The sequence below is a fragment of the Podarcis raffonei genome, chromosome 5 (assembly GCF_027172205.1).
Source record: "Podarcis raffonei isolate rPodRaf1 chromosome 5, rPodRaf1.pri, whole genome shotgun sequence".
NCBI lineage: Eukaryota > Metazoa > Chordata > Lepidosauria > Squamata > Lacertidae > Podarcis > Podarcis raffonei.
In genome coordinates this window covers 24381966-24408166 of record NC_070606.1, presented here as the reverse complement: position 1 = coordinate 24408166, position 26201 = coordinate 24381966, and the positions used below count along the sequence as shown (strand labels likewise).

Sequence of the window (26201 nt, the reverse complement as noted above, 5' to 3'; positions counted from 1 at the left end):
AAATCAGAATATTTTGCAGACCTAGAGAAAGAGTGACCATCTTTTGTCTTCACAGCCAAGTAGAAAAAGGAAGGTGCTAGAGAAAATATTGAGTCTAGTCCTCATTTACACAGAACCCCATTTCTGCCATACATGGAACTATGGGTAGGATAAAAGAAGTCTCTCTTCCAATCATCTCTAAACAACTACAATTTTTACCTCTCATACCATAATTGGTCCAATCTAGCTAGTGACATATGCACACAGAGTTAAGCTTCCACAAAGAACACACACAGAAACTGCATACATGAGATTTCTGACAAAGTTCAGCAGCCAGGTAGGATTCCAAGCTACTACTAAGTTTACTGGTCCACTCAAAATATTATACTCTTGGCCAGCCGCTAGAATCATAGAATCAGGGATTCGTTTTCAGCCGGAACTTGCCAGAACTCAGTTCCCGCACCTCTCTGGTGGGTGCCATTGCCATGAAAATAGAACAAGGGAGGTGTTTGTGGTGAGTTCTGGCACCTCTTTTCCTAGAAAAATAGCACTGCATGGAATCATAGAATTGTAGAGTTTGTAGGTCATCTAGTCCTGTCAGGAGCTCAGCCTACACTCGAGTAGGACCCTGGCAGAGACACATACCCGACTGGCATGTTCTCTCCCTCCTGGTCATTGTTTGGGAGCTTCAAAAGCTTTCTTCTTTTCGAACATCACAGCGACTGATGCCAACAGACACTGGCACACTTAGGATCCTCAGAGTTTGCGCATCATGTGTAACAGACCTCAGCAACTCAGCATTTTGGCTAATCTACTTTATTTACAAATAAGCACACATAGAGCACTGCAACATGGCTCCTTCTCTCTCTAGCATCAGACAGCAAAGAGAAAAAGAACAAAGGACAACAGTCCCACTTCACGGAAAAGTAACACAAACATCCTGTCTCCGTCACTTCCCACTCTGTGGAGTCAAAACATATACCATCATGTGAAAGACAACAATCCCATGACTGCAATCATGGAGCAGGAATTTTAACAAGTCCAACCCCCTGCAATGCAGGAATCTTTTGCCCAATGTGGGGCTCAAACCCATGACACAGAGCTTAAGAGTCTCATGCTCTAGTGACTGAGCTATCCCAGGTCCATGTGAAGCCAGAAATTGTTGCAGTTGAGCATACATTGCTGTCAATGTGCATGCATGTGCTGGCAGAATGCATGCCTTTGTGAATGCCTGGGCACTGACAGCAACCTCAGCTCAGCTCGAATCTTTTCTGACCCTCTGATCCTAGCAACTGACTAACAGGATACTGTAAGGTTGTGATGGCTACTACACTGTTGGGAGAGAGAGAGTTGTGAAGGCCAAGCAGTCTAAAAGCAAACATGTACCTTCACTTCAAGCTCAATCCCTTCACCAGAGCATCACCGAAGGTGGCTGGCAGTGATCTCTGAGTGCATTCTCCAATATGACATCTATACAGTTTGCTCTCCTAATCATAGCACAGATAAAGGTAAAAGGTAAGGCAAAGGACCCCTGGACAGATAATCAAAGGCGACTATGGGGTTGTGGTGCTCATCTCGCTTTCAGGTTGAGGGAGCTGGTGTTTGTCCACAGACAACTTTCTGGGTCATGTGGCCAGCATGACTAAACCACTTCTGGTGTGACAGAAACCAGAGCACACAGAAACACTGTTTACCTTCCCACCACAGCAGTACCTATTTATCTACTTGTACTGGCGTGCTTTCGAACTGCTAAGTTGGCAGGAGCTGGGACAGAGCAACAGGAGCTCACCCCATCATGTGGATTTGAACTACCAACCTTCTGATCGGCAAGCCCAAGAGGCTCAGTGGTTTAGACCACAGCACCATCTGTGTCCTAGCACATATAAACTAGGGAACCCACAGTAGATCATGAGCTCCTGTCCCTCAGAAATCTCACCCCAAGCCTTAAATCTCACTGACTCAGGTCTACTCTCAAGCAGTGCAACATCTGGGGACACTGCCATAGGGAGATTGAGTGCCCCTGTTCCCTGTTCCCCTACCCTTCAGACCTGACAAAAAAATTATCATTGCTATCCTCTGGTTTTCTGACCAGAGCTGCATGCATACGACCCTGACTGGTGCATGCGCGGTCAACATGTTCAGTACAACAGGAGTGCAGCATGTGTTCAGAATTTTCATACGGGGGATGAAACACGTTCTGTAGCTTAGCCAAGCCCAGTTTGAAACTAGGAGTGTAGGAAATCCAGTTAAAGAAAACATAATCAATATTCTTCTCTGTTTCCTTCTCTAATTTAATACTGATGCTCATTTTGAAAACTGTCCAATAATGTCTCATTTTGCTAATATCTGCAATAACTGTGACTTCATTAGAAGGCATTAGACTTCATACTGAACACGGATTGACTTATGTGGAGGGCCATTATCAAGATTCATAGGGCAGAAAAGGAAAGCTTGACTACAATGGAAATGAAGTCAATAGCAGTTTCAAGTGCTCATATATCATGCTATTCACTGCCTAATTGCTATGTGGAAATAGATAATTCAGAGCATGGTCCATCATGTGTTTTCTGGAGGATTTGCCAGCATATAAAATATAAGGTTCTTTTCAATGGTTTAGCATTATTTATTCTTTAATAAGAATAATAGACCTTCCTACAATTCTACTGGGTAACAGGTATGAAACATCACATGGGACTGAGATGGTACAAAAAGCTTGGGGAAGGACAAGTATGCAGAAAACCTGCATCTGTTGTTACAACATGTAAGGAAAGTAATTGGTAGTTTAAATAACTCGCCATGATATGCGTGTCTGTTTTGTGCTATGCAAAAACAACCACAGCAATTTAAATGCATATACAGGGTGGGTCCTTTAAAAGAGGCCCCATGGATACAGAGTACACATATTCCACGGGGCCTGTTTAAAAAGACTCACCCTGTATTTTCACATTGGCAGATAATGAAGTGCAACCTAAGACGTGCAAAATAAACTGATTGCAGAGGAATGGAAAAGACCAGATAAAAATGCAAATAAATGTTGGAACAGATTGAGGCATGTCCGCACGTCATTCTTATAAAGCTACTGAAAGTCAAACAGCAGAAAACCTATTCCTTGAAACTGGGTGTGCCCCAATCACATATAAATTCAGAGGGGGGGGGGTTGAAGAGCAAAATGGGATGTAGATGAAGGGAGCTGCACTCTCCCATTCCAGTTCTATACCTCTCTTCCCCTGGCCCCCACAGTTTGGACCCCAAAACTGAAAGCAGGACTTTCAGGGAGGGGAAAATAATACCTGGGAGACAATCTGTGAGGAGATAAACTGCAAAAGTGAGGAAGGAAGGTTCTGCTCTTCAGCTGCGGAGCATATGCCCACGCTGCCCAGGGCAGGTGAGCTCCCAAGGGGGGCAGGGCACGGAGGATGCCCCCCCAGGCACGGGGTAGCTGCTCGGGTGCATGGAGCGGCACGCATGCCCTGCAGCTGGGGGCAGAGCGAGTCGCCGATGGCGGACATTTGGTGCGCCTTCCTCCTGAGACTCCCAAGCCTCCCCCAGACTCTCAAAACGAAGGGGGAAGAGGGGAATGCCACTGGCAAAGCAGCACAGCTCCCCCTTCCGCCAACAGCTCGGGGTGAGCTTGGGAGTCGTGGAAGAGCAGCGCGCCAAATGTCACCCCCCTCAGTGAAAACACCTGGGGCGGTCTGCCCCCACCGCACCCCCTTCCTCTACCCCTGCTGCTCTTCTCACTTGCATTCCCCCTTTCTCTCCACAACTTCAGCTTTTATACAGCCTTTTTTATAAGGCCACGGTCCTGTATACCTGAAGGAGCATCTCCATCCCCATCGTTCAGCCCGGACACTGAGATCCAGCGCCGAGGACCTTCTGGTGGTTCCCTCCCTGTGAGAAGTGAGGTTACAGGGAACCAGACAAAGGGCCTTCTCGGTAGTGGCGCCCGCCCTGTGGAACACCCATCAGATGTCAAGGAAATAAACAGCTATCTTATTTTTAAAAGACATCTGAAGGCAGCCCTGTTTGGGGAAGTTTTTAATATTTAATGTTTTTAACACTCGAGAGTCGCTGGGGAAACTCAGCCAGATGGGCGGGGTATAAATAATAAATAATAATAATAATAATAATAATAATAATAATAATAATAATTAATGTGATTGGGGCCGGCAGGCACTTAAACTTAAACTGCTGCCATCACTTGTAGTCTGAGCTAGCCAGGTTCTGCTATCTCCCCAAGGTCCCGTTAGGAGGATTCCAGGTAAAAAAGGCACTCTCAACATCATCCTTCACACACCAGGTACTTGACATTACAAAATGGGCCCTTTTTCCAATATGAAGACAGACGTTACGTGTGAAATAATTCTTAGTTTGAGGGTAAATATTCTGCAGATAATGCCATGCTCTACTTGGCTCTCTCTCTTCCCCCACAACCCCACCACCAAGAGCAGCTGCAAATAATTGACTAACCACTCCCAACAAAACTGCCCTGATTGAATTAACAGAGTTTTAAGTTAAAAACAAAAATCAAGACAGTCATATGGATTTAATCTATCATGTCTAGCTTGGCTGTCAAGGGTAAAAACAGAAATATAGTCTCTGTGCGGAGGGGCCAGAGTTAAGGAAGCAGGCTAGTTCATCTGGACTGAAAACCTTTGTCATTTGTGACTGTATAACAAAAAATTCGTTAAGACGATATAAAATGTAAATTGAAAAATAAATAATAAAAAAGGAAAACCTTTGTCGTTTGCTCCTGTCACCCCGTGTCTATCAGAGCTCCACTGTGACATCATGTTTTTCCCTTGCCTGGCATTGTACTGCTTTCTGCCTCCACTAAGAACTGCTAGACCCACATCTTATCTCATGCAATTGTACTCCCCATGATCTGTCACAAACCGGCCCTTGGCTCTCAAGCATCATCCCTGCAACAGAGTCTCGTCCAACCGGCAATCCTGCCCAGTGGCTTAAAATTGGTTCACTCATCATCACAATCCTCATAACCACATGCAGTTCATTAAAATAGGAGAAACAGGCCTGCTAAAACACAGGCAGACCTGGGTGGTATCTACACACACACACAAAAAAAAAACCTCAACGCTGTGAAAATGCTTACCCCCCCCCAAAAAAAAGTTTTGAAAAATGCATCGGATTTGGCATAGCTCACCGTCGCCATCTAGAGTCGCATTTGTATATTGCATTTTACAACACATTCTAAATGTTTCATTTGCAGTTTTATAGCTGAGTCCCATGGAGGCCAATATGCCCATTCCTGATGTGTACAACTCCCATTATCCCTGACCAGGGGGCTGAAGGGAGTTGTAGTCTGAAGGGCACCATGTTGGGAGAAGCTTTTGATTCTCCTAGAACCTGCCTGTGCCTTCTTAGACACAGTGAGAGCGAATATCTATTTTGATTATATATTTTGTGGTTTTATATTTTGATTTTGTTCTGTGAACCGCCCTGAGACCTCTGGGTATTGGGCAGTATATAAAATAAATAAATAAATAAATAAATAAATAAATAAATAAATAAATAAATAAATAAATAAATAAACAAGCTTTACAGCAAACCAAAGCAATGTTTAGTATACCTGTTCTTTTATATTTGATAGGCTTCCTTGCATATATGAAACTAAACAGTGAGTTTGATGGCTTTAGGTATTCCTTTAGGATTTCAAACCAACCCAGTAAACTTACCATTCAAAAGGCGGTAATGAATGTCATTAGGCTTCCCTCGGTCCCCATCAATAGCAACAACCGTTATTACCTCAGAACCCTGGAGAGAGAGAGAGAAAGAGGGAAAGAAAACAGGGAGCACAGGGAGGTAAAACTGCTGTAAAATATAACTCCAAGCCAACCTAATGCATCAGCTCTCTCCCATGTAGACAGGCAACACAATATAAACTGAGCACTCTACTTGCAGACAGCCTTGCCAAACACAAGCTCACCGGCATGATATGGTAAATGATTAAAGAGAGAAGAACTAAAGGTCCTGTTCTGTATTTGTAGTTCTGCTCAGAGAATAACTTTTCTATATTTTTTTATGGTGTATTTTAGCAGAGAACGCGGCAAGACCAAGTTCAAGCAGCTGGAAACAAATCAAGGAGCTTCGATATCTCTGGTGGAAGAAGTAAGGACCAGCAACTTTTTGCTCAGTGATAGGAGGGGTTGACCACATCTCAGAGTTGCCTTGGTCTCTAATGAGCGAGACACATCCTTCTGCAATTATTTGGAAAACTTTTTTTTTTTGGGGGGGGGGGGAAATTGCAGAGCTTTGAAAAGCGCTTTAGGAAGAAATCCTCTTCAATAGCTAAGAAAGCAATATGCTAAAAAAAGAGAAAAGAACGTTTGATCTGAAAATCCACTCCCTTTGCAAGTTTAATGGGCAACACCTGGATCTGTAAATAATAGTAAACCTGGAAATAGAATTTTACTATGTGGAGTTTCTGACATACTAAGCAGGGAAAGAGGTGAGTTTTTCCATCATTATAATATGATAATATTTTTGGTTATGGGGCTCACAGTGGAGGTGATTAATGCTTAATTATCCCTGATTTCCTCTGTGAGCTCCATAAAAACTCCCACAACTTGGCGTATTTAATAATTATAGGCATTTCCAGATCATTGGTTAATAGCAGCACAAAGTAAATTATTATGTTTCACAGCTTTATAGCACCTCTTATTGCCAAGGATTATGAAGTGCATGAAAAACACCTCCAATATTCCTCAAAATCATTCTCTCCTGCCCTCTAACTGGGCAGACTACAACAATATGGGCAGTGAAATATGGTACCAGTGTCGACAGAAATAACTGCAGATTGTGGAGGCGGAAGCCTCCGTAAACATGGTTTGAACAGCAAGTTGCAGCACCACAGAGCTAAACTGTGAGCTTGCTTCAGCTCTGGAGAATTTTATATCCACTTGCAAAAGCTAAACCAGGATTAACCAAACCTTATAAGCTCCTGCAGGTTTCTGCCGAGGTTGAAAATGCAAGTGGATGTACTACATAACTTCAATTTGGACATTAAGCAGGCTTGGCCTTACCATTTGGCAAAGTCAAATAGCTGGGGACAACATGTGCATATAATCTTGCTACAACCCTTCGTTATATCTGAGCATCATAAATGAATTCTGTAAGAACATGGCTTGTCTAAGCAATACTTCTGCTAAGCCATTTATGGTACGTGTTTCCCCTCAGTCTGCTTCAACTCTCTCTTTGTTCATCTCCTTTCCGCCTACTGTCTTTCCAAAAAGACTTGGAAAATTTGATGCAGTTTCAATATGATCTGATTTTAATTGATTAATTTTGAGCATCAGGCGTTATTCAAAGGTGTACATACAATCCACTGCACTTGAAGTGGGGTGAAAGGATATTTCAGCCTCATCTTGAAGCAGGAGCTGCCCACACTCCTGTCAGGCAGGTTGCCAGGAATGGACAAGACAAGTAAACGTCCACACCACCTGCTTTTTATTCAATATTCACAGAGAGAGGCTTGGAATGCAGCCTCTCAGAATAATGGCATTGCTCTGAGTGAGTCTCCACCCCCTCCATCTCTCCCACTTCCTCATGCATCATCACTACGGGTGCTGAAAAGTGTCCTTTGCCTTTGAGCTCTTTGCTCTCCTACTTTCAATGCTTGCCGGGTTCTGGGAGAGGGGGGTTGTGGAATGCTTTCTAAAGACACTGTGTCTGTCAGCTGTCCCTCCCTCTGGTGTGTCTTCTTCCTCCTCTCCCATTATTTCCCATCTTTCCCCCTCATCTGCCTCTGAGCTGTGACCTCCCTCAAACCCCTGTTGTAATTCTGAACTGTCTTCTTCTCCTCTCGAAGGGTCAGGATGGGGAGGCAGTCTCCACCATTCCTCCTCTGCCCAGTTTCTGACAACTCCCCTGAAAAGTGAGCCCTTAAGGTCCAGGGACCTTGGACATTTTGTGGGGAGCAAAGGGCCGCTCACTGTCAGAAAGGAAACCGGCAATCACCTTGCACATGTGCACTTTGCATCCTCCCCCCTCCAGTTATTTGTTGCAGAAGCTACATCATTTTGGCAGGGTGCACAAGAAATGATTCTTGCGGTACTCACGGCCAGAGTGTCCTCATAGACATATCCATAGTAGGGAGTGCCGACAAACATCGGAGGTGTGTCCTGAACATCTTCCACATTGATTGTGACGGTGGTTGTGGCTGAGAACACCTTGTTGTTGCCACGGAGCTTGCCGCCGCCATCCTAGGATGTAAAACAGTTCCTAGATCTTAGGATCCCTTTGCATTTCACACACAAAAAATGTGCTCCACTCATTTGGAGTGAGAGACCAGGCTGAAAAGTACAGCTCTGATGAGGAATGGTGGGAACCTCCCCCTCCCCTTGGATCCTGAAGCTACCCAGGAGCAGGAGGACAGTATAGATTTGGAACAATGGTTTGCAGAAGGGCATAGTTCTGAAGACAAAAGTTGGGATGAACTGGGGGTTGAACAGCAAAGTGAAGTAGAACAGGAAGAAATAGAGCTAACAGACTCTCTCTCACTGGAGACTGTCCAGCCTATCAGTCTAAGGACACGTAGAGCAAATAAGGTGGCTGCACAAAAGGCACAATGGTTGCAAGATCAGGTTGCAAGGCGCAGAAATGACGAGGGGGGAAGTGGGTGGAAACCTTAATTGGAAACACCGTCATTTCGGAAATGGCTGTGTTGGTCTTTTGCTGTGATCATTAAAGACTCTTTAAATGGTAAGCAACTCTTTTCACTTTGGCCTGCTTATCTACGGCAAAAGGGTCCCTGAAGCCTGACAGTTGCTCTGCTCCTGGTAGAATAGACTAACTGGACATGTTGAAAATTATGCGTACACCAGAACTGATGGAAATAGGAAATATCTGATCTGGCACAGATAGATGGGGCTCATTCCCTGAACCATAGGAAGCTTTCCCCTCATTTTCATCTTTTCTTCTGTTAACTACTTCTGAGGAGGCCTGACCTTAAGTGTCCAAGTTTCTACATGCCCTGGATTCTAATGATAGAGGCTTTTCCCCAGGGACCACTCCCAAGGTGACAACGGTTACTGTCACTGGACCAAGGATTTATTGCAGTGCTCCTCATGGATGCAAGCCTTTCGCTGTGTCAGCACAATATCAGTGGTATCAAATTACCAGCCAGTATCTCCCCCCCCCCCGAATTCATCTGAATTTATCCTCTCTGCAGAATATACGATAAGCAAAGAACAAACACTTGTTGCCAACAACCCATTTGCAATATCTCAATGACTCATTTGGAATATGAACCCAGCAGTATACAAAATGCTTCCACGCATTTCTCAATTTTGCTTTATTTTTAATTGCTCTTGTTTGTTCCTCAGCCGAGGTAAATCCATCACATATGCTTTGTTTGCTTTTCTTTGAAAGGTTTGCAGATTTGAGCTTCAACTGGTCAAAGGGTAGCTAAGTCGGAAAATTCCGCTCTCCTATAGGGTACCAGAGGCTGACTTTACCCAGAATCCTTAAATACAGGCCTTGACATGATGGTAAGACCCCACTGATCTTGGCAACATTATTTCTGAAGGAAAAATCAGAGGACTGGAGTCCCTTAGAGACTCCCTTGTGATGGTATAATCAAAGTGCAAACAGCCTCTATGGACTATGAGAGAATTGACTCCTGCTGGAGCTGCAGGCACAACATAGGCAATTAAGGAGTCAATTTGACATATGTAGCCAGGAGGAGCCTTTCAACACCCAGTGATCATCATGGCTGAGCAGGGCTTTGAACTTGAGAGATCATCTACACAAACAACCAGATTATGCCCCGAAACCTTTAGCTCATATAGTCAGTATGTCCATTCCACCCTTTCCTAGGCCAGGGGAATTGGCCTGTAGACTAGAATGTACAAAGCATCTGTACGAAGGAGTCACAGATCTGCACAAATCTGTTTTCAATCAATTATTACTCTCTTCTCCCCACACACCCCGATTTCATTTCCTCCTCCTCCTACACACCACACAGATTGATGTCTAAAAGCTTGGAAATGGTATTCAGAAATATAATGAGATAACAGTCCATCTTGGATTGTCCAAGTTCAGAATGAAGGTGGAGGAACCTTTTGACTGAATGCTCTTTCTCTCCTGAAGCCAGAAAAAATAGGATGTCAGGGAACAGGAGTCTAACCTAGCCTTCACATTGAGATGTGCAGGGTAGGTTTATTGTTCACAAATATTTTTTAAAGTAAACAGGAGTGTATGGTGAGGAAGGTTCTGTTGTAGATCTGGCCTCCCAGCGGTGGTAACATTGCCACATAAAATCATAGAATTGTAGAGAACTGTAGACCACGAGGATCGTGTTGTCTGACCCTCTGCAATGCATGAATCTTTCGCTCAACATGGGTCTCGAATCCACAACTCTGAGATTAAAGAGTCTCGTACTCTACTGACTGAGCTATCCCAGAACAGCAAGGATAGGTAGCAAGGTTGGGCCATATATGCAAGACCAATAGATTGGCTTCACTGATGCACTTGAACCGTCCCAACTATGCTGCTGAATAATAATAATAATAATCATAATAATAATCATAATAATAATAATAATTAATTAATTTTTATTTATATCCCGCCCGCCCAGGCCAAAGCCGGCCATCACAGTACACAGCAGAAACACTGCTGCCAGGAGGCCAGATCCATAGTAGTGCTCCTCCTCACCAGCTCTTATTGGACTTGAAGTTAAAAATGGGCAACCACAACAATGGATCACACCTGACTACACAACAGGATTGCAAAGCAATAAAGAGACCTGCTGGTTACAACGCTGAATATTTCAAGCTTGTATGGGATAAGTGAAATATATATAACGGTACTATATATGGCTTGTGATACCATAAATATGTAATAAACCATACCATAAGTATGGTATAATATACCATACCATAAGTATGACATAACGTTTCAGAGATGGAAAGAAAGCAAGGTCCCTATCAGAGAAGAATGGCAAAAGAAGCTGATGGACTATGCCAAAATAGCAAAACTTGACTGGAAAATTCAGAAACCAATAGGACAAAAACTTTATAAAAGAATAGGAAAATTTATAAGTTATTTAGGAGACCACTGTAAGCAGATGGAAACATTGGCAGGATTTTTATTTCACTTGTAGTGTAACAGTTACAATGGACAATATGGGTTGATATAAAATTAGAGTATGGAAGAATATGCAGTTGTAAATGGGACCCCATGGAGGGGGCGTGGGGAAGTCCCGAGATTCGGAGGAATCTCTCTGTTTGGATATATATCTGGGTTTTTATAGCTTGGTATTTGTAAAACCAAATAAAAGTGATTTCAAAAATAAAAGAAAATAATATGACATAAGTTTTCATGGACTATATTAGCATTAGGCTAAGTTGCAGGAATATAGTTGGTGTGTGCATTTAGAAGTGCAGTCAGAGAGAAATAAGATGCAGAAAAGTACAGACAGCAATAATACGGCAGTGGTAATTTTTTTAAAAAAATGTCGGTGGTATACACCAGGGGTAGGCAACCTAAGGCCCGGGGGCCGGATGCGGCCCAATCGCCTTCTCAATCTGGCCCACGGGCAGTCCGGGAATCAGCTTGTTTTTACATGAGTAGAATGTGTCCTTTTATTTAAAATGCATCTCTAGGTTATTTATGGGGCATAGGAATTTGTTCATTCCCCCCCAAAAAAAAAAATATAGACCGGCCCACCACATGGTCTGAGGGATGGTGGACCGGCCCATGGCTGAATAAGGTTGCCGACCCCTGGTATGGACACCTTGGCATTGGCAAGTGAATTAACACATATTTTGGTTCTGTCCATAAGTGATAACACCAAGACTCTTGGTGTAGTTTAATTCAGCACTTTTCCATTGCAGTCTCCCTTCAAATGTCAAAGTGGACCTGTCTGGGCTAAATGGACCATTGGCCTGGCTCTGTAATAAGGGAGGTCCATACATTCTCAAGACCAGAAATTGTCCACCCCTGCCCAATCGTCACCATCCCTTTCAAAATGTGCACAGATATATTGCACCCACAGACTCTGCAGGATACCACTTGCTCTGTTATGGTAAAGCTGGATATGTTTGGCTGCCATAAACCATTTCTCCAGAACTTCACACGGCAAGAATACGGAAAGATACTCAGGCCATGTCCTTCACTGTAAACCCCAGGAGAAATCACAGCAAGACTTCTCGAGGATTGCTTTGATAGACTGGCAGAAGTACTGTAGATCCAGTGTCGAGAAAATATTAGATGTCACAAGCTATTTCGGGCCTGTTAGATCTCACACCATTTCTATCACCTGCAAGGGTGCTTTTCCTTGCCCTTGTACAGTTTTCCCCACAGTTGGAAAAGTATGATCAGACGAATATATAAATACCTTTGCCACCACAGTAACAAAATAAGTTCTGGATTTTTCATAGTCAAGAGTGATCCCGGTTTTGATGCGAAGGACACCACTGTGGCGATCTATAGTAAACTTATTTGTATGGATGTTCTAGAAGAAAAGAAAAGAATTGTAAGATTGTGTGTGTCTTTAATGCACAGGTTGATATCCTCCTGCTGTCAGAAACCAACTTCGTATTATTTGCTCTGAAAGAACAAGACCTACGGCAAGGCAGAGAACAAGCGGCAAAGAACGAGCGCTCTGCACAATGTGAATTTCCTTGAGACAAATGGAGTTTTAATCTTCAGTAGGTCAACTAACTGGAGCAAGCACAGAATTCATCCCCTCTGACAGTAGCATGGCCAATTACCCACTGCCGAGAAAGGAGATTTGCATTACCAAAGAGAACACCAATCGGCATGTGGTAAATTTTATGTAGAGGCACAAATTCAGAAATAATTGATATAGTTTAAATAGAAGTGCATGCTTCCCACCATACTGGGGAAGGCACCGGGTGACTCGGGTTACTCGTTCAGTCTGCTGACCCACAGCTGCCAATTGCTCCTCAAAGCCCTCCGTTTCTATGACCTGACAGCCCTCAAAATAGAGGACCGTTCTCTTTAAAGTAGGGCATAAGGCCACCCTAATTGTCAGGCGTCTTTTTCTGAGTGAGGAGACTCTACTCATGTTATGCTCTGCAACCGCCAAGGCTCCTCTGCTCACCCCATTATGCGTACCCATTTATTTGCACTGTGCAAAGAAGGGGGAAGTACAACAGGGAAAGAGTTATGTTGATGTAAGGTAAAAGGTAAAGGTAAAGGTTAAGTCCAGACGGTTAAGTCCAGTCAAAGGCGACTATGGGGTTGCGGCCCTCATCTCGCTTTCAGGCCAAGGGAGCCGGCATTTGTCCACAGACAGTTTTCCAGGTCATGTGGCCAGCAGGACTAAACTGCTTCTGGTACAACGGAACACCATGACGGAAACCAGAGCCCACGGAAACGCTGTTTACCTTCCTGCCGCAGCATTACACCAACCTATAACATACTTCCTTTTGAACTCCTTGTCATCTCTACAAGTGAAAATCTAGAAACACAGAGGAGGGGCTGGTGATATGACCTGACAAAAGGATTCGAGAGGCAGAGTATAGGACCAGCTCTCAGCATTTATGAATGTTGTGACAGGCTCAGCAATATTCTCAGACTTCCCGTAATTCTTACTCATGAACTCAAACTGTTTATTGTAAAGGACAATTGAGTTGCATCCAGGATAGCGCTATGTGAATGTCCTCTCCACACAAAGGTTTCTGCTTGCGCAGCAAAATGTTTGCCCCCTCTCCTCCCCTGTGCATCCTAAATCTGTTCCATGGGTTCTTTCAACCCTCTGGAGCAGATGGGGGGAGTGGGAGGAGAGGGAGTAAAGTCCTGGTACATAACAGGGAAAAAAATTGCACATATGGGACACATTGTCTCAGGCATCCCCAAACTCAGCCCTCCAGCTGTTTTGTGACTACAACACCCATCATCCCTAGCTAACAGGACCAGTGGTCAGGGATGATGGGAACTGTAGTTCCAAAACAGCTGGGGGGGGGCCGAGTTTGGGGATGCCTGAATTAGCTACATACAGCCCTGTAGTCTGCCATCTTAACAGTAACAGCATCATCAAAACACAGGGTGTGTGTATTTTTTTCTTTCTTTCCTGCCTCTGGGCACATCCTACAATTTTTAGCAGTATAACAATTCTTATACAGTTACATGTGCTTTACCAGAATATGTATAGAGTTTCATTTCAGGTAAAAGGACAGCTAGAAACACTCCTTCTGACAGCTTAGCAGTAAGGAGATTTTGTTGTGTTACTTGTGAAAGCAATTATACCCCACTTTTCGGCGCTCAGAGTGTTTTGCGGTAAAAAAATGAAATGAAATACAATAGAGCCGAGGGCTTTTAAATGGAACCAAAACTTAAACAGCATGGTGGAAACAAACAAAAAATCAACCAAAGTTTAAAACCATGTGAAAGAAAAGGGGCTTCAGAACTTTGCTTAAAGTTCAAAAGGGAGGCTCACCCCCTTAGTACTGTGTGCTTTCTGAGGAGGGGCAAATCTGTGAGAAGACCATATTATTTGCCCCTTAATCATCTGGAACACCTAGGACAGGGGTTGCTCAAAAAAGGAGAAAGAAAAATGCTAAGGTCTCTTTTCAGTAAAGAAGAATGATTGCCTTCCTGTCTCCCTTGGCTGTGCACAATACTCAGCTTATGGTTTCTCTCCTTTCAGTATTTTTCTCCTGTTAAGAAGATTAGATTTAATCCTACTTAAATATTTGTGCTTTCAGAAGCAGCTACTTGATTAGTGAGCTCTCCAGTGTCTGAGGAAAGACCAAAATGAATTGGTTTACATGGATTCTTTTACCTCTAGTTGGGTGGGAATCAAAATTACTCAGCTGTAAGATTTTTATATTGCAAGCTCTATTAGTTCAGGTAGACAGTGTCTTTTTTTGCACTGAAGTTTTGTCTTTGAAAGGGAAAAAAAATCCATGAGAAGAACCGGAACTGTTTCCATTGAGATATTGCCCCCTCCTAGATGGATCATTCACTGATACACAATTGCAGCCAAATAAATTGGGACTTGTGTATAGCTAGCTGGCAACTGATACACTTGTGGCAAAGTATCATTAAAAGGTAAAGGTAAAGGGACCCCTGACAGTTAAGTCCAGTCACGAATGACTCTGGGGTTGCGGCGCTCATACTGCACTCAAAAAACCCATATGTGTGAACAGTACCAAAAAAGAAAAGAAAAGAAAATTTAGGGAGAAAGAAACACAAGTAAAAAGTCGTATTTCAAATGGAGAAATCTCTAAGAATTGCTCTCTCCCTTTCCAGGATATGTCTGTCTTCTGCAATGTGTGTGGCTTTTTGCACTGTAGGGAGGGGAAATGAGAAGGTCACGAAACCATACTTTTGCCTGCAACTCAATACACAAAACAACCTTTCCTAACTCATCATCTCAAGTAACCCTGGGAGGTAGATAAGTGATGCTTTCAGTTTATGAATTGGAAACTGAGGCAGGCAGCTGCAGCGATCACAGAGCCTAGGACTTGCTGATCAGAAGGTCGGTGGTTCGGATCCCCGTGATGGAGTGAGCTCCTATTGCTCGGTCCCTGCTCCTGCCAATCTACCAGTTCGAAAGCACGTCAAAGTGCAAGTAGATAAATAGATACCGCTCTGGCAGGAAGGTAAACGGCGTTTCCATGCGCTGCTCTGGTTCGCCAGAAGTGGCTTAGTCATGCTCGCCACATGACCCAGAAGCTGTATGCCGGTTCCCTCAGCCAATAAAGCAAGATGAGTGCCACAACCCCAGAGTCAGCCACGACTGGACCTAATGGTCAGGGGTCCCTTTACCTTTACCTTTTACCCATCTAACCTCTGAGTCACACAAGTCCGCTTACTTGCTCTTAGGGGTGTGGCAGCTTTGCGGAACAGCCAATGCCTCTCCTCCTGCCAACGATGCAGGGCTGGGCATCAGGGTCTGATCCTTGCTGGACCACGAGCTTCAAATCTTGCTCTGCATCAGCCTGCCAAACTGGCCAATGGCAGGCTGGTGTAGAGGGCTGAGCTCTCTGGGGGCAGGCTGGAGGGAACAATCAGGCTTCCCACAGGTCCACTCCTGGAGGATTTAAAACAGCCCGCACCAACCCGCGATGCCCAGCTCTTCTTCATTGGATCAAACCAACTCCAGTAATTTTGCATTTACCCATTGAATTGACCTTGCTATGGCTGTGGTAGTTGCTGCATTTACGGGGCCGGGTAGGAATTTGCCTACTAGGTGAATTGGCTGTGACCTGGAGGTTTTGCCTCCATCGTAGCAATTGCCACAACCTTTAGAGGTTTAGGCATTGAGTAACCTTAGCCTGGGTTGGAAGGGGGGTGGTGTACCCTCGCCTTCCCCTCCAGAAATAGAGTGTCCTGTTAAAGGGATCTGTGATGGAGTTGCTTCGGTCCATTTGCCCAGACAAGGGACTTGGGCCTCAACGGTCCTGGAGGTGGTGATCCCTGAGACGATCCCCCTATTTGATGTAAGTCGTAGGAATCCCCGCTGCCAGCGTTGACCCTGATGTCATTTCCGGTAGACAGCCTGGAAATAAATGCTTACCCAATGCCTATGCCAAACCACTTCATCTGAAGTCAGTAAAGTTGTGGCCTGATTTGATCCCATTCAACTGTGTGGTCTCCTTCATTGGTAGCTCACCTGAGTGGAGGGGGCATGGCCTGGCCCTGCAAGTATCATTTCAGAATATTTTTATCTCATGCTGTACCAAGCTGAGCTCATAGATGGGGAACCTGTGACCCTCTAGAGGTTGTTGGACTGCAACTCCCATCATCCTTGACTGGATGATGGAGGCTGAGGTTGATGGGAGTTGCAGTCCACCAATATCTGGAATGGCAAAGGTCCTCATTCCTGCATTATATCATTATGGAAGTTCTAATGTTCTTGGTCTTAACTTCATAGTCGGAAGGTACTCAAACAAACAGACACCATGAGGTGGATTTTAAGTGGCTCCCAGTGCTTCCAGTCCACTCTTTGTCTCAGGCCTTTGTCTTATTTGCCTAGACACCTAAGTCAATATTTACCTGCAGAAAGTAGGTTATGCTCCCCCCTGAACCGGTGTCTCTGTCTATGGCTTCAATTTTCAAGATGCTGCTTCCTGAAGGTGTGTTCTGCGAATCCAAACAGAGAACATAATCAGAGATGGGCATGATATAAGAAATTAGGGGGTATTAGTAAAATATAAATATACTCCTATGATGGGAAGGTAATGTGTTAGGAAAGCAAAAAGAGAGAGTGAGAACAATGAGATATTGCATTGGAAAGAAGGGGAAAGAGAATCAAGTTCATTCCTTCCCCATCCATCCCAAAATCACAGCAGCAACAAGGAGAGACACAGAACAATGAAGAATATGTCCATGTCAGCTGTTTTTACTCTTCACTGAGCACTGAAGTGTACAATCTGAAGCTTAGGGAAAGTCTCTGGAAAGGCAGGGTAAAAACTGACATAACATTTGACAGATGAAACCTCTATAGAGCAGTGGGAATAGTTTTAGATACGCTCTCAAAATGATCAATACAAACTTACTTTTTTGAGCTCTTATAAAATGATTTGGGCAGTTTCCTGGGGAAGCTGATTGTGGGCAGCTGTAACTGATTGGCTAGTGCCCAGGAAATCACCAAATGCTGCCTCCCAGTCCCCAAGGCAGTTTGTAGTAGTTGTTATTACTTTTTTACCTTACTTTAAAAATGAAATAAAATAATGACACCTTTTCTTTCCAGACAAGGGATAACGACATTATCATCAAATTGCAAAGCTCATCAGAAACCTTCATTTGAAATGGAATTGCATATGTCAACACTGCTTGAATCTTACCACAAAAGCAGCCAGTGCACTACTTACAGCCATGCTCATCATGGGGTAGCCGAACCCAATTTCCTCTCTTTTTACATTTGCTAAAAAGACTGAGTTAAGTTTCACCAACCTCCAGGACTTGGGCTATGTATGGTGTGTTGGTAAATTCTGGGCTCTCGTCATTGGCATCTGTTACAAGGATCCTGACTTTCTCAGCCACCTAAAGTTGAACATGATGCAATTTTAGACAGGAAAGTTGATTTATACCAAGGAGTGATCATATGCACACTTTGTTGCATCTTAGCCCTAATGACAAACATTTTAAGAACTACTAGGATCAGAACAAGTGTTCCTCAAGGGTGGCAGGTTTGATCCCCGTATGGGACAGTTGCATATCCCTGCATTGCAGGGGGTTGTACTAGGCCAGTGGTCCCCAACCTTTTTTTGGCCATGCCCCACCTAAGCATCTCTAAAATCCTGATGCCCACCCCCGCCGTGACATATAATTCTTGTTATTCAAAAAATGAACTCCTGTTCACGTGGAGGAAGCCTAAAAGGCCATTAACTTGGTCTAAACAAGCATCCAAAGAACATGGCATCCATGAAAGAGAAAAATAAAAGAACGAAAGAACAGTTGAAGTACAGTGGTACCTCAGGTTACATACACTTCAGGTTACAGACTCCGCTAACCCAGAAATAGTACCTCGGGTTAAGAACTTTGCTTAAGGATGAGAACAGAAATCATGCTTCAGTGGCACGGCGGCAGCAGGAGGCCCCATTAGCTAAAGTGGTGCTTCAGGTTAAGAACAGTTTCAGGGTAAGAACGGACCTCCAGAACGAATTAAGTACTTAACCCGAGGTACCACTGTACTGAGAAAGAAATCAGTAAGAAATTTTAAAAATGTGTGTGTTGCAATATATATTTATATAGAAGAAGAAGAGGAGGAGGAGTTTGGATTTGATATCCCGCTTTATCACTACTTGAAGAAGTCTCAAAGTGGCTAACAATCTCCTTTCCCTCCCCACCCCCACAACAAACACTCTGTGAGGTGAGTGGGGCTGAGAGACTTCAGAGAAGTGTGACTAGCGCAAGGTCACCCAGCAGCTGCATGTGGAGGAGCGGAGACGCGAACCTGGTTCCCCAGATTACAAGTCCATCGCTCTTAACCACTACACCACACTGGCTCTCTGTATATGAGGCCCCTAGAACCATAAGAAGTGCGAAAAGGTCACTGTTAATAACTCATTCTCAAATTGCCTCCCTGAAAAATCAAATTGCCCCCTGTGGGGCATGTGCCCCACCTTGGGAACCATGGGACTAGACAATCCTTGAGGTCCCTTGCAACTCTACAATTTTATGATTCTTTGATTCTATCCATTTCATTGAGGGACCTACTCTTCTAGCCTTTGGGGGGGGGGATGTATCTCTGTCCTCTTTCTTCCAACAATTCACAGGCCAGGGTTCAAAGCCCCACATAGGGGAGGGCTTCCCTCCAATGTGAGGAAGTTAAACATTCACCCACTTCCCCATGCAGTGCAGATGAACGTTGTGCCTTTTTTTGTTCACAAGATGCTATTCCCACTAAGAAAACCTTAATATGGAAATAATGTGTTTATCTGTGTCTACTCGTGAGTCAGATGCACATGTGCCAAGCCACTCTTGGAGTCTTGGTCATGCCCATGTCAGAATGAGTGATTGAGTTACAAGGATCTGGCTGGGACAGATATGGAGGGTGGCAAAGAGCCCGGGGACTGCCCCGATATAATACATATATTTTTTTAAAAAATGTTTATTTGGTCTTCAGATCAAAGTTTTACAATCACATATCCAATATACAACATAAAAACAAAATTCCAAAGAATCTCCTGGACTCCCCTCCTCCCCTTTCTGTGTTAATCATTTCCTCCTGCATCTTTTATGATAATCCAAATCTTTTACATCTCCATTATGTCCAAAATTCACCATTAAACTACAAGTGTTATTCCAGTCCTACTAGCGGTGGGTCGGTTATAATTTATCTTAAAATCCGTTGTAAACACTTAAAGCCCCTGATATAATATATATCAGATAAAACAAAAAACCTAGGGGTGATTCCTCACATCCCACAATCTATCCCTTGGAAATATCCAAGCAGTTGATTTGGCAGTTAGGAGAATGGCAACTGTTTCCTTTTCCATTATCTGATACAGAATAGAGTGTAAATACGCAACAATGAGGAAAAGCCCTTTTCTCTTGAAATACTTACCGTACTTAAGCCATCTGAGATGCTGACGACAACTTCAACCTCATCTTCTCTCTTAAAATAGAAAATAAAAGAATTGTTGTCCACAGGGTTGATGGGATCTAAGGCTCATACTTTTAGAAGTGTAAAAATACAACATTCATCAAATATTTGCTTGCTTTCTACGTAGTATCGTTTTAGCTGGCTAAATAAGTAACACATAACTGTATGAAGAACAGAGTTAGGAGACCATTAACAGCAGAAACCTAGGGATGTCTGCTTAAATGTCTGCTTAAATCTATTGAGTTCAATGGGGCTTACTCCTAAGTAAGTGCGGGCAAGTTCATGTGTACACTTATTGTGAAGTAAGCCCCATTGAATTCAGGAATTAATTAATTCTCAGTAAATTTCCACATTGACTATAACTGTTTGTAGAGTAACCTTTTGAATATATGGAGTTTATCTTCAATTTGTGGACTTCTTGGAAACATCCCTTTGGTGGACATAATTATGGTTGCTAACATTTTACTTTTAGCATGTTTATTTATCTGAAACATCATACCACAACTATTCTTTACAAATATTAGGAAGTTTGCAATAAACCCAAATCACCCAAATTTTCAAATTATATGTTTTATAAGCTGAAAATGGGGCTAAAAAATTATCGTTATTTCTGCCATTTGCTTCATACTGATTATACTCATTTTGTCCCCCAAATTAATGAATGGTATAACCAGTTGTCCTACGACTGATAGATATGGCCCTAAATTTTCACTGGAGGCAATAAACCTGTGTCAGGACTGAACCATTTTGGACCACAGGTAGATGATCATATGGTTGAATATTCCTCCCTGAAAGAAAACAAAACCTTTGCACAGAGTAATGAGCATATCAGGGAGATGGGCTTAAACTTAGACCTTTCCCTAGTTTCCTTTGTGTGGTTTTTTTGTATAAAGCATTTGATTACGTGAGTGCCCCCCGCCCCGAAATTTTAAGTGAACAGCCCAGGTAGGGGGTTATCAGCTCAGTGGGAACTAAACTACAAACAGCTGACACAAACAACCATCTTAAATTGATCATGACACCACAAATAGATTCCGCTTTATTGCACTGTACCTCACGGTCCAGCTCTTCAATCAGTGTAACATTTCCATAATTTTCATCAATAGCAAAGTACTTTCTTGACCCAGATTCAAAGGTCATGCCATAGGTTACCGGATCCCCTTCGGGATCTGTTCCATTTAACGTGTACACGTGTGTACCTGAAAGAGAGAGATTAGGACACCTTGTAGGAAAAAAATTGCTTTTGGGGGGGTATTGTGAAGAGCCACTGCAATTGTTATACAGTGGAACCTCGGTTGTCGAAAGTAATCCGTTCCAGAAGACCGTTTGACTTCTGGAACTTTCGACAACCGAGGCGCAATTGCTGGTCGGCAAAATCCATTGTAAAAATGGAGAAGCCGTTCGGCTTCTGAGGCGTGTTCGAAAATGGAAACATTCACTTCCGGGTTGTTGGAGTTCAAAAGCTGAAACATTTGACTTCTGAAATGTTCAACAACCAAAGTTCCACTGTAGTAACATTTTTTGTGTGAAAAAAATTGAAGTACATTGCTGACTTTAAGAAAAAACCTAGGTCATTCTTTTTTTCACTTGAGATTGAAACTAGTTTGGAGGGAAATGCATCAAAACACAGTATTTCATAAGCAATGAGAGCCAGTGTCGTAGCTTGGGGTGGTTGCCCTGAGTGCAAAATTGTCAGGGGTGCAAAATTTCGATACTTTACCTTTGGTGTGTTAAAGGAGTTATCGCGTTTTTGTTTTGTTTTGTTTTGTTTTGTTGTTTTGGAAGCAAACAAGCACCAAAAGCCCTGCTCTTCCGTGCCTCCCTCCCGCAAGCTGATATCAACTGATGTTTCACTGGTTGTGCGAAAGCCAGGATGTTAATAGGATGTTAAAATGGGAAGGTTTTTACGGTTTCTCCTTCAGATCAGGCTTGGTGTCTGGCTGATAATTTTTACACCTTTCTCAACACAAGCTCTCCATATCATTAGCACCCGGGGAACACTTCTCAGCGCAGAATTAACACCAATTAAAAAAATAATCTATATTTGGCATTTCTGCCTCCTCTTGCTGAAAAGAAAAGTGAATTTAAAATTAGTCTTATCTTTGTGGGTGCCAGCAAATGGAAACAGAAGCAAACACAGCAGTCTTCATCCCTTGGGGAAGGGGAAAACAGAAGCCTTTTCCTAGGTCCATTGTGATTTGTGAGCTGAAACTGAATCTTGGCATTAATCTACCTACCTAGTCAATATTTCAGGTGTATAGTAAAACCAGTAAAACCAGTGCTATTTTTCTAGGAAAAGTGGTGCTGGAACTCGCCATTATCACCTCCCTGGTTCTCTTAGAATGGCGATGGCGACCACCTGAGAGGAACTGAATTCTGGTGAGCTCTGGCTGAAAAAAAATGTCTTGAATAAAACTCTGGAGGAAATGCCCAAGAAAAAGGTAAAACTCTGGACAGGTGAGAAGGGAAAACAAGAAGTATAGTAGGAATGGGAAAGTAAAAAAAGGTAAACAGGTAAAGGACCCCTGGATGGTTAAGTCCAGTCAAAGGCGGTTATGGGGTTGCGACGCTCATCTGGCTGGGTTTCCCCAGCCACTCTAGACATAGTTTGGCGTAGGTCCAAGTAATGCTCACACAAAGTATGGAGTAAAGTGGGAGGGGAATTTGGGGGTGAAAAATGTCTACAAGACCCCCAGTGTAGCTTTTTCATTTCTTCTGTGGCAGTTCACAGCCAGGGTGATCCACTTCTCTGCTCCCTCCTCCATCATTTTGTTTTCTCTCTTTCGCCACATGATCCTGGCCAATCGAGAATCGTGTAGTGAGCGGGAGGATTTTGCACGTAGCCAATCGGAACTGGCCACCTACTGTTATTACTGGGAGCGAGGGTTGTGCTCACGTTGGTGGGAGGAGGGATGGATAATCCTCGTGTTGTCCTGACAGACCAGATGACTCTTCCTAGCTTCTTACCCTTTGCCCGAATGGGTGGTGGCACGGTGCAGGAAGAAAAGGAATTTCCCCGGATGTCTGGAAAGTGCAGGGATGTGCACAAGAAAGGAACATTTTGGAGGGCGGGAAGGTGGAAAGAGGCTTAAATTGTGGCATTCAACTGCTAAAGAGTGTTCAAGCCTGGGAAGGGAAAGCTAGTGATGGGTGCCAGCCATGGTTTTGGTGAAGGAATTTGGTAGGCAAAATATGGAAGGCTGGCATGTTTGGACTGATTTATGAGAGAATGATTAAAAGAAATTAAACTCTGGTCCCCTAACCGGCAAATTTCTGGTTAAAGAAAGTCAGGCATCTGCTGGAAGTGGAGTTTTGTGTTTGACCCATGTGAGTGTAATGTTCCTGCCCTATAACAAATCCCTTGTGCATTAATTGTGTGAAAAATACAAGATGGATAACTGATTCCAGCAAGGAAGTTCTAGAAACAAGCTTAAGCGTGCAGGGCCAATGGAAATGGAAATTCATGCTTACTAACACTTGCATCGTAATGCTCACCCAGGCCCCATTGAATTGGCTGAGTGTCGCCATTTGTTGTGCAAAATTATAGCCAAAATAGCGTACACACATGCATTTGAAGGCACATGAATGCTACTTACACAAATGACCCATTTAACTCATTTCATTTATAGATAAGTCATCAAGTTTAAAGACAAGAAGAGTTTTTAGGTGGACACAACCTGCACAAATACGACTGAGTCTCTTTTCTTAGTTTTAACAAATGAAAAAGAAACCAGCAAATTAATCTTGTTATTTTTAAAAAGGAGTGGGCTATATCGTAAGACTGACCGACAGCTGTGTCTTCTGAAAGGCTGAGAAGTGCCATGTTCCCGTTAGTGCTGCTAGCTCCATTGTCGAAGAAATAGGGAGCGTAATTCGCCTGAGCTGCAGGTCGAAAAGAAAACAGAACCCAAAACAAAAGCATTCTTTAGATCACAAACAGATGAATTTGCTACCCCGCCTGCCTCTGAGTACAAAGCAAAGATCAACCCTCAAGAGAATAATCTGAGTTCACAATATATCCAATTATGCTAATAGATCGCATCTACATTTTAGAAAGTTTATGGGCATATTTAAGGGATCCTGTACTATCTGGTTAATAATACAAACGGCTATGAATCAGTTAACATATTACAGATGTACCCGTATATATAACACACAGAAAATGAATTAATCAGGATCCCACCAGACAGTCTGAAGTTTTCTGCTTGTTGAATGAGCCTTCATTAAATGCTCACTAACTGCAAAACGAGCATCTTTGACCTCCAGGCAATCCCTAAGCAATCTATTGGAGATTCTAAAACATTCTGATTTTCAGGGATGCCTATCAAGAAGCCATAATGAAATAATTACTTACTTGCTGCAAGAGAACAGCAAAGTTCAAAGAAAAAAAAAGTAAAAATGAAATGAAATTAGTTATCATTCTAATCACAGATCAAGAATCAATAACAGCCCACTTGGAGCTACAGGTAATGCAATCAGTGGGGGGGGGGTAAGGAGGAGGGGGGACAGCCAGCAAGCAGTATTTATTTACACAGTTATCAAGAAACAGTTGCAAGGCCACATTATGAAGGATTACTAACAAAGCTTAGGCGTACGTTGCTGTCCTATAGTTTCTTAAGGAGCCAAGAGGTTTGTTGTACTTACCCAGGCAAACATGCATCAAATTGAGGAACAAAGATGGGGGCAGCTGCCATAGATGCTTCATCCCCCCAGAGCAAGGGTCAGTATCTTCTGAGTTTGGGGGCAAGTGGGTGGAAATATGGCCCCAAAGACCCGGCAGTAAGCTGTCCTTCAGCCCCGTGCAGCGGGGAGAGGCAGGAGCAGATGTTAAGATGTTAAGTGGATGACGCGTCTTAATTTCCGAGGAATTTAAAGGCGCTCCTTCCTTCCACCTAATTAGACCAATTACTTTGCAAGGAGCTCTGGGACTCATTTCTCTGCGAGAGAGTTTGGAGGAACCAACATCACTCTCTGCTGGGGCTGTTATTGTCGTGCGCTGCACTCACACCACCCAATAAAACATTTTCCAGATCTGGAAAAGACAAGGTAAAACCGGGGTTTGAAATATCCCTCTCCCTCTTCTTTGTAACCTCGCTTTTCTTTTTTTCCAGAAACGGAAGGAAGGACAATTTTTACCTCCCTCGAAAGGCTGATGGAACAAATTCTCAAAAGTAAATCAACTTTGACTTACTGAGTGAGCAGCAACATGTAGCATTTTTATAACCAGGAAATCTTTGCCTGAAAGATGGATGTAAATGTAATGAAGAGAAGTGCTCGTTAATCTAGATAATTATTTTACTACATTTTCAAGACTGACTTTGTATTAAGTTTCTAATACTTGATTGATAAGTCCACCAATTTGACAACGAGTATAGATAACATTTAAAAACAATGGGGCTTTTGTTTCTCATTTCACTTTATATTTGATAGAAAGAAAACTGTGGTGTTTTTTAAAATATCATTTTGAAGATTCGTGCATCGCAGGGGGTTGGATTAGATGATCCGTGTGGTCCCTGCCAACTCTGCAATTCTAGGGTTCCATGAAGCACTTATTAACATAATGCAATTCATTAAATCAAGGGCTAAACTAAAGCACTTGTCACCTAAATTTGTACCTCTAGCTTGAAAAAAGTGCTTCATAAATGATTTAATAGGCCCCATTCTGCGACTGAAAGTGTCAGACTGAGTTCAAAGGGATTGCAGCCTTAAACAGGGCTCTCCAAATTTGGATTTAAGGGGGGGGGGAAGCAATGAGAAATTGACTTGTTGTTTTTTTTAATGGGACTAAATCATTAGAGTTTGCACTAAATAGCACAATTGCTAGGAGTTAGGCTGAATGGACAAAGCATTGTGCCATTATGAAGAATAAATCTGTCTGCCCAAAGTCCTGAGGCCCCTTGGTGCAATAATATTGCTTACACCTTCAACAAAAAAAGTGTATTGCTTTTGTGTTTCATATCAATGCAGGAGAGGACATACGGATTTGGTCCACTTTGCAGTGACGCATCTCGCTAGCAACCAAACCACACAAAGCTGTTCGCCCGCGGATTGTTCCAAGTCGCTCTCTCGATGTCGCACCCGCAGCAAGAGGTGTTATAGCACATAGGAAGCATAACAAAATATCACCTCCATACCTGGAGGTGAGCTCTGTTCTGCAACACCTTCCTTGTTAACGCGT

General features: G+C 43.2%; 1 protein-coding gene across 1 annotated transcript in view; it reads right to left on the bottom strand.

Moving 5' to 3' along the window:
- CDHR1 (cadherin related family member 1) overlaps positions 1 to 24960 on the bottom strand; it is a 53952-nt gene extending 28992 nt beyond the window's left edge. The window contains exons 1-9 of the mRNA XM_053388234.1: positions 24668 to 24960; positions 23810 to 23905; positions 21077 to 21222; positions 19985 to 20035; positions 17869 to 17958; positions 16969 to 17055; positions 12338 to 12454; positions 8058 to 8201; positions 5676 to 5754 (exon numbers count right to left, since the gene is read on the bottom strand). Of these exons, the coding sequence (XP_053244209.1) occupies positions 5676 to 5754; positions 8058 to 8201; positions 12338 to 12454; positions 16969 to 17055; positions 17869 to 17958; positions 19985 to 20035; positions 21077 to 21222; positions 23810 to 23905; positions 24668 to 24956 (1099 nt within the window). The 5' untranslated portion in view covers positions 24957 to 24960. The remainder of the gene's footprint in view (positions 1 to 5675; positions 5755 to 8057; positions 8202 to 12337; positions 12455 to 16968; positions 17056 to 17868; positions 17959 to 19984; positions 20036 to 21076; positions 21223 to 23809; positions 23906 to 24667) is intronic.
- Positions 24961 to 26201: the final 1241 nt, after the last annotated feature.